This window comes from Nelumbo lutea, chromosome 2 (genome assembly GCF_056320005.1).
Source record: "Nelumbo lutea isolate HS-2025 chromosome 2, American lotus-T2T, whole genome shotgun sequence".
Classification (NCBI taxonomy): domain Eukaryota; kingdom Viridiplantae; phylum Streptophyta; class Magnoliopsida; order Proteales; family Nelumbonaceae; genus Nelumbo; species Nelumbo lutea.
Window position 1 is genome coordinate 32,873,066 of NC_142685.1, and position 8,802 is coordinate 32,881,867.

Here is an 8,802-nt window from a genome sequence, read left to right on the forward strand (position 1 = left end):
GCTCGAATCTCCGCCCCCATCTCCTGCACCGGCGATCGCTCTGGTCACCTCAACCAATCGTGCCTAACCCCGTTTACTCCTCTCCGCTCGAGCTCGGATCCAATTCTCTCTTCGGAGTTCAGAAGTCTCTAGAGCAGACACGACAACCGGCCGACGGAAGCGATGAAAACAGAAACACAAGGAAGAACAGAGAAGATCTGCTCCGAAGTATGGGCATCCGCATATGCATCTAGTGTAAGAAAGCGATGGCATTGGACAATTGTACGGCAGAGAAGCCGCCTACGGCAAGAGATGAAGCAGAGCTTGGTGGGGGGGCGGTGAAGAGGTTGCAGTAGGTGTAGTGGAGTTGTTGGTGCCATTGGTAGTAGTAGAAGCGGCACTGACGATGATGGCTAGCTTCATGCCTGCTTGGCAGTGGTTGCTAACAGTGCAGATGTAGTGGTCGCCTGAAGCATTAGGAAGAATCTTCGCGTGGACTGGTTGAAATGATGGAACCGATAGGTGTCTTGGTGCAGGAGTCATAATTAGCTTTTGTCACTTGGGCCACGTCGAGCGAGCTGGAGAAATCGAACTCTGGGGAACATAAAAAGCATAAATTAGGATAACGATTAATTCTAGATGAATTTGTTGCCGGTGAAAGCCCATCTGCTTTAGATTTAAATTCAGGCTGGATTCAATGGAAAACAAATGATTTCTTTGGAAAACAGAGGTGGGTTCAAAAATTGATTGCGCATGTGTTCTTGTCCAGCACCAGCACGCACAGAGTGAATTCATAGAAGGATTGGATTTTGAAGAATCCTTATCCAGAGTTTCGCCAACGGAGAAATTCTGGTTGGAAGCCCAGGTGTAGAAACTGTTGGAAGACGGACAACCGGTGCTGCCTCCGATGGTATGTGTTGTCTGTGCAGCTGCACTCTGAAACAAAGCTACTACAACAAGCATGCACCCCATCAAACCCATCATCTTACGAGCCATGTTTCTATGCTCACCAGGTCGTCCCTGTCTCTTTGAACAATGATGAATTCAACTTGTTTGTGAGTTGTGACAGAGTGGGTGAGAAGACGGTGAAGCAATGCAGATTCGGTTCAGACGTAAGCGGGGACAATGGTCAAGCGACTAAAGCCATGAAGGAATTAGTGAACCTTCACTACCCCGTCCATCACCACCGCCGGCCAGCTGCCGTGTCAGCTTCAGAGACTTCTGGACTTCGGAGAGGGAGTTGGATCCGAAATCGGGCGGATGGGAGTAGAACGGGTCAAGCACGATTTGAGGTTAGGGGGGCAGGAATGTTGAAAGGGAGAGGTCTTTGGGCTCATTTTGAGGCAACGGAACCAGTTGACAGCCGTCCCGTTAGCCTCACACGCGGGAACGTTCCACGACGTGCGACTGAATATGTGGCAGCCGCACGTTGTGTGGGGAGACAGATGGTGGGGTGGAGATGCGTACTCTCAAATTAGACCGACTTTGCATTGGGATTTGATCATTCCCCCAAACCAGTTTAACAAATTTAGAATGGATAATTTGATAATTTTATCATTCAACGTAATATTAGTTAACATTAACATTAACGGTGCTGGTGCTGGAATTGGGAATGGATTTTTAAAAGTTCAACGTATTTGGTTGTTGCACTTAAAAGTTAGGGTTATTCAATAAATAAATAAATAAATTGTTTCAATTCAATGTATGAGTTGGGGTGGATATGAATCGAGTTTTTTTTAGCTGGGTTCATAAAAAGTTTAATTTGGCTGAGTTTAAATAGAGTTCGAGCCTAACATATAGGTTTGTTTACTAATAATATAGCTTGAGACTAATGACACTCAGTTGAGTCAGACGGGTCTCATCAAACTTATATTATATATAAAAAAACAAGTAAATAAAAATAGTGACCGGAATGATGAACTCAACCAACATTAACTGTTCAACGCCTGTACATGAGAGGTGAACGGTCATCGGATGGTCCCAGCCCAGAGGCCCTTGCCAGGCCACTACTCTCTCTAGTCATAAATCGGATGTGATAAATTCAAGGACAATTTTTTTTCCTGCTCCCCTCGGACAGTGAAACCTGGCCCAGCCAAAACAGGAAAAGGCTTTTAAGTGCGAAATATGATGGTTACGTTAGGTAACCTTTCACTGTACAAGAAACAAGTTTACATCCCTTCATCCATGATCCATCATCTCTCATTGAGCTTCCCTTTCTGGCTTTCTCCCCCTCCGAAGTCCCCGACGCCACCGTGATCACCGACAACCAAATTCTCTTTTTTATAATCTACAAACAAAGATTCATACAAGAATTCATAATTTCTTTATACACAAACCATCACCCATCTCATGAAAGAGCAGCCCAACTACCTGCTAATGGAATGGTGTACAAGAACGATGTTAAACCTGCAAGCCAACCCCTTCCGAGACATTCAACTCATCAATGGCCTTTCCCAATTCTAAGTTTATTATGCCCTCGGTCTTCTTCTCTTCGGCCTTAGCTTTGCTACCTTCGTCTTCGATCGCTACCGTTGCGTCGATACATTCTTGGTATCTGAAGCAATTTATGAGATGGTCGTTTGTTATTCCTGCAACTTGCATGAACGAGTAGATGACAGTTGGTCCCACGCTCCGGAAACCCCGTCTAACCAGGTCCTTGCTTATCACATCTGCTTTCGGAGTCTTCACCGGAACTTGGCGGGGGTACCGGAACTTGCTAATTATAGGATTGTGGTTGACAAAGCTCCAGATATAGTTGTTGAATGACCCAAATTCATCAATAACCTGCAAAGGAAAAGCTCACTTGAAGTTAGCTGTGGTGACAATGATGGTTAGAACTGTGGAACCGTTCCAACTATTGAAATAAGAGGAATACTTGTAAGGAAGACATCGGAAAGGGCAGACTTACTATTTAGCCTAGCTAGGTCATACATGTGGTCTAGCTGGTACCAAGGAGAAAGGACCACAGTTTTAACAACTCTTTACCTAGTTATAGCCGGACATCCCAGTTATATCGCTTTATTGATTGGTCAGGAAAAGGAAACATGGAAAACAGTCCCACAACATGTCTGCCGTTCGGATGCTTAGAGTCATCAAAACAGTTGATGTCGGCTTGGGAGATGCAGATGATTAACAGTAAGTCATCTAACATATAAAAAGCAGGGGTAGGGTAGGTTGTTGAACAGCTACCACCATCAGTCGGTCCATCATTATCATCAAAACTATTCTCGGATTAACCCACCAAACCAGAAAGGCATATCTACTTTAATTATAGTTCGGGAGGGGGACAAATAGTAAAAAACAAAAATGAAAGTCTACCTTGCATATTTGGCGTGCATTCTCGATGATGGCTCGCAGCTTTAACTCTGATAATAAGGAGCTGGCCGTACTTCCTGGTGTTGTGATTTTCTTCTCATTCAATTTTGAGACAGCAACTGGATCAAAATCTGCAAAGACTTCCCTGCATATACATATGTAGGAGAGAAATGTGATGCAGGTGCAGAGTGATATCATTGACCATCTGCCCAGATGATCAAGTACGGACAGAAAATAATGAGGCAGATGGTCCAGAAGATGAGCCCATTAATCAGATCATTGTGAGCATTAAGGTTTTCATCAAATCAAGTAGTTTCAGTACCTAAAAATGTGTCTCTTGCTTAAAATGACAGGCCATGGAAGTTCAGCCAAAGCACCCGATAGGACGAGCAACTCAAACAGTTCCCTGCATGTTGTCAACTCAAGAACATGAATATCCCAAGAAACTGCATTACCAAAAAAATATCCTAAGAAACTGGTTGATAAATAGTTTTTCCTTCAGGATAAAGGAAACCCCTAATAATGAAAAGAAGGTTAGTTTTGGTGATGTACTTGTCATCATGAACCGGAACTCCCCATTCTTCATCATGAAAAGCAGCATAGCAAGGGTCTGCTTTAGATAAATGAAAACCATTAGGCCAACAAACATTTGTATCATTAGATCAGTAACTTCATAAATAATAGAAGAATAATTAGAGTTGCAAAAGAGACTGAAATCATCAAATGGCCCCAGAGAACGAAACACAGAAAAAAAAAAAAAGAAAGAAAAAGAGCTAGGACCCCAATACGGATTAGGCAGTGAAGCTTTCCAAGAATGAAAAGTAATAAAACAGTTTTGATGGGGTAATGGGACTATACAGAAAACCAGGTTTCTTAGGACTATACAGAAAATACTAAATGTCAGATCAAGATCTGACAACAGAAGTTTAGGATAGGTGAATTAACAGGCAACTACAAACCTGAGTCTGACACATTGGATGGTTTCTCTCGATGGAGCTTGTGCAGGGATAATTATAAGATGAATACGAGATACTCATAGGGAAGAAACATATTCCAATCCCACATAAAAAACACAAAGTATGATTACAAGATTCTGTACTTGACTGGATACAGAAGAAACTTGCCAGGTCCTCCAAAGGTCTAGCATCCTCTAGTTCTTGAATGAATAAAACTTTTCCATAGAATACATCATAAATCCACATTATTAGGACAGAATAATTGTATTACCAAAATTTGTTCACTGTACCTATTAGTGATGCAAGAAATCAGTAACCAAATATGTTGGTCCATATAATAACAACACCAATTCCCCGGAGTAGAAATGGACCAAGGTTTTCTTAGACATGAAGCGATTTATTTGCCATGGCACAATTGTTTGGCCCAGCCACCCAGATGATGCTTCTAAATCATTAAGCTAAGGAATGAGTAATCAGTTTCAACTTTCAATCAAAATGTATTACTTAATACTTACTATGAAGTATTATAGTGTAATGAATATATAAAGACTTCCACACTTGAAAAAGGAAAATCCTCAAGAATTACTTACCAATTAACTGAGGCAAGAATTTCAGAAGTATATGAATCTTCTTTCTCCAATGTTGAGCAGAACCACAAATGAAAAACAAAATGGAAGCAGCCTCATACAGTAACTAATAAGTCATCTTCAAAGTGTAGTGATTAAATTGGAAAGCCATCCCCTGTATATTAGACTTCACCAACTCAGCAAGCTGGTATCCTCCCAGTTTGTTTTACTAAAGTTTGTCATTTAAGGATAAGGTGTGTTATTGACATGAGAAGGTGAAAAAGGAGTGTCATAAGGTATATGTTTCTTTTGTTTCTTGGGTACCAATTTTACTGAAAAGATTTGGCAGATAATGGTTAATAGAAGGAACATATGAAAATAAGAAACCAAAAAAATATTAGAATTATCCAAAATTTGGTATTTCCACTTCAAGGTACAGAAAGTGAAGTCGAAATCCAATACTTCCTATATATCCCTAAAGTGTGATCATTCTGAAGGATGATAAAAAGAAGAAACTTTTTCTATTTCCTAATATCTAGCAAACTCTCTCTGGAAACACTGATTTCTGCAGGTCCAATTCCCAGTTCCCACTAGCCCAAATTTGTAAAAAGAGTCTGTAAGAGAATGAGAGAGGGCACCTAACCATATATAGAAACAAAAAACTTCCAGCTCAAAAGGAAGCACAATAGTTTATTTCATCCCCAAGTTTCCTACGACTTTTTCATTTTTGTTAGTTTATTGGATAACAGGGAACTAGGTTCTCACAGTGCCTTTCCATGGCACAACAGATGCAAGACAAACAGCATTACCCTAAAACTGCAATCTGATAGTGATGCCCGGTGGGCACATTCAAGTGGATTGGAAAAATAAAGTTATTTCATTGCTATAAAGCCAGAAAAAGTTAAACATAGTGGAATTTTAGGCTATTAAATAATAATGCATCCATAAATAAGCATAGCAGAAATAAGGATGTTGAGATGAATGATTTGTAAGGAGAGAAAGCATAGAATTAAAAATGACTAGATCCAATGAGAACTTAGGTGGCAAAATGAAGGAAAGTAGATAAAAACCGTTTGGTCATGTGCATAAAAGTTCTATTAACCACCAATGAGAAAGAGGGACACGCTTCAAATTGAGAGTTCTAATAGTGATAGAAGAAGATTAAAACAGAAGTAAAACAAGCATCCTAGGTTTCAAGAGACAATGTTGACTTGGGTATTTTTGAAAACCAGATTGCCATCTTAGAGGAGGCAACCATGTATCTAGAAGGCATATAGTCATAAATATAAGAAGTTGCAAGAGACTAGAGCTTAGAAGTTACCAGATGAAACCTCAATTTGCATTTAAGGACAGCTAAAGACGTGATAAGTGTGTGATTCAAGCTATGTGTCAAATCACTCCTTCAGTCATAGAGTATACAAGTAGGGAAGGATTGATGAAGTTATCATGAAGCCCCATGTTCGACTCAAGGAAATCTAAGGATTTAAGAAACTTGAAATCAGGGCCTATTACTGATAGACATTCAAAAGCAACCAAATTCAGCTTGTAAAGATGAAAACCTGCTAAATTGAATTACTTTAGTTCATAACACAAAGGATTAACCCCACGGGCATATTGAAGATTGGGATTTGTTAAGGTCGGCATATCTGATTGTCTTTTTATGTGTTATCCAACTCTGACGCAGGGGAAATTGCTGTTTTAAATTACACAAGTATCAAAATAATCAACCAACACAACTTCAACTTTTATATTTCCCACTTTACTAGATTCCTTGCCGATCAACCATTACTATTCCTGGAGTTATAATTGTGTTTCGTCATTCAAAAATTGAGAGAAGCTAAATCTACTACTTTGTCAAAAAACTTTTGACATTTCCCAAACTTGATTTGCAAGAAACCACCCGTTCAAGGTATAGAATAAAACGTTATCGAAAGCAGAAAATAACGGGCTATATGCCGTTTGGTAAAGCTTACCACTATAGTTTTAGTAACGAAAATCAAATTAAAAAAAAAAAAACTAGATTAAGTTTTAAAAGTAAAGATAACTTTGGAAAAACCTTGGAACAGAGAAACAAGCACGTACCGGTATTTGGTGTCACCCAAGCACACCTCCTTTTGGTTTGTATGCTCTCAGATGAAGAATCTGAGACGCTATCAGGTGCAACCTTTTCTGGCCTTGAAATGGAGCGCTTCCTCCGGCTTGTGGTACTACTTGTTCTAATTATCCTCCCAGTAGAAGCTCGACTATACACCGAATCAGAAGAAGCATCGGAAGAGCAAGACGCATTAAGCGACAAGTTCGAGTGCAAGAATTCATGTCTCCGCAAAATCGACGGAACGCTGGCAGACTGGAGCTTAGGTGGTGAAGGTGCAACAGGAGACGACGGAGTTTTCTTCTCCCCATTTGCAACCTCGGGTGATTTCTCCACTTTCCTTAAAGGCTTGGAAACTGGCTTCCGTGTAACCAACGACCCTGTCTTGTTTCCCGCAGGTCCAAGGACCGGCCGCGCATCCGAATCTGCTACATTCATCGACCTGACTCTCGGAGCTCCCGACATGGAAAGAACTCCCTTATTCTCCTCAGATCTCAGCTTTTCGCTTGAAAAATCTCCGGATTTCTCCACTTTTGACAGATTTAGGTCCAATTCAACTGCTAGAAATAACCATTAACCATCTCGGACACAAATCCAGCGAAAATCCCCACTTTAGACTCACAGATTACAGAAATCGCCAGTATTGCAACTCCTTTGACCAAATGAGCCTAAGATTAAATCAACGGCCCTGAGAGCTCCATTATCCACTGCTACTTAAAGTCCGCTAAACCAAAACCCTAGAAAATACATCCATATCAAGCAAGCGAAATTCCTCCAACTTTGACCAAAACCTAGAGCTAATTCAAGCCACTGAGACGCCTCACTGACAAAGAACCATTTAAACCAGCTTCAGAAAACTATAGAAACCCAGGGATATCGTACTACATTGCCAAGACCGAAGCTCTGTAGCTGAAAACATCCATCTAAAACTGTCTCTTTTCAGTCCTCGACGCGAAAAGCTGCCATTTTTCTGCAAAACCCCTCGTTTGCCCTAATAAGCCCCGAAAGTGAACTGAAATCGCTACAAAACACAACAAAACCCTTCCGATCCTCAAACCAAAACCAACGAGAATAGATCGATCAAGAACCTGGCCCGAAGAAGAGAACAGTGAAGAAAATGCTCGATCTACGGATTGAGAGCGGCAGAGGCAAGTGGAGAAGAAACAAGGAAGCAAATGAGAGAAGGAGAGAGAGAGAGTGAGAGTGGGTGGGTCGAAAGAATTTATAAACAAGGTGACCGGGAGAAACAAACGGAGCAGGTAATCGACCGGCTGTGTCCAGTCAAGGTACAGTAATATTCTTGTCGAGAGTTAGGTCTCACTAATCTCTTAGCTTGATGGCTTCCCCGAGAAGACGCGAAATAAGACCATTCTGTCTGTAGTCGGGGACTCCGAACTCTCTCTCCTTCGAATCTTCGAGTAAATTTTTTACTATTAATTCCCAATTTCACCCCAGGAGTTGTTTTGTATTCTCGAACATACCCCTGTTAGTGTTAATTAAAGCGGAAAGCTAGCCGTTGCGCTATTTTTAACACGTTTGAGAAGGGAGGGGAAGGAGGGAAAGGCCGCCGCTTTTTCTTCCATCGAATGAGCTGTTTGGGCATAATTCACACATTGGCTCCCCGCGGAGCGCGCCTCACATGACCGTCCGCGAGACATTATAGTTGTGGATGGGGAATATCTCACTTGATATTTACGGGGAGATATTTCCAATACACGGTTGTGAGGTGCATGATGTATGCTCTGTATGGTGAATTCATCCAAATTCATTTGTTTGGGCCTTTGGGGCGATATTTCTAATATACGGTAGGATATATTGTGAGGTCGGTATGAGGATCACTCCGTGAAGAACAAATCCCATACCTATACCCATGTGACGTGTCATTTACATAAAA

At 41.1% G+C, this 8,802-nt stretch overlaps 1 protein-coding gene across 1 annotated transcript; it reads right to left on the bottom strand.

The window, feature by feature from the left end:
- Positions 1-1,821: 1,821 nt before the first annotated feature.
- Positions 1,822-8,271, bottom strand: LOC148869693 (uncharacterized). Its single transcript, XM_088971500.1, has 5 exons — positions 6,899-8,271; positions 3,847-3,904; positions 3,617-3,700; positions 3,298-3,439; positions 1,822-2,763 (listed from the first exon to the last, which is right to left on the bottom strand). Exons 1-5 carry the CDS (start codon positions 7,371-7,373, stop codon positions 2,380-2,382), a joined length of 1,143 nt encoding a protein of 380 aa, XP_088827626.1. The 5' UTR covers positions 7,374-8,271; the 3' UTR covers positions 1,822-2,379.
- Between the last annotated feature and the right edge of the window lie 531 nt (positions 8,272-8,802).

What these genes read in the sequence shown, in the direction of transcription:
- LOC148869693 (XM_088971500.1), bottom strand. Translation starts at nt 7,373, where the DNA reads ATGTCGGGAGCTCCGAGAGTCAGGTCGATGAATGTAGCAGATTCGGAT. An exon ending in AGCAAGAGACACATTTTTAG is followed by an intron (nt 3,440 to 3,616) that starts GTACTGAAACTA and finishes ATGTATATGCAG; the next exon opens with GGAAGTCTTTGCAGATTTTG. An exon ending in ATGCACGCCAAATATGCAAG is followed by an intron (nt 2,764 to 3,297) that starts GTAGACTTTCAT and finishes TTTCCTTTGCAG; the next exon opens with GTTATTGATGAATTTGGGTC.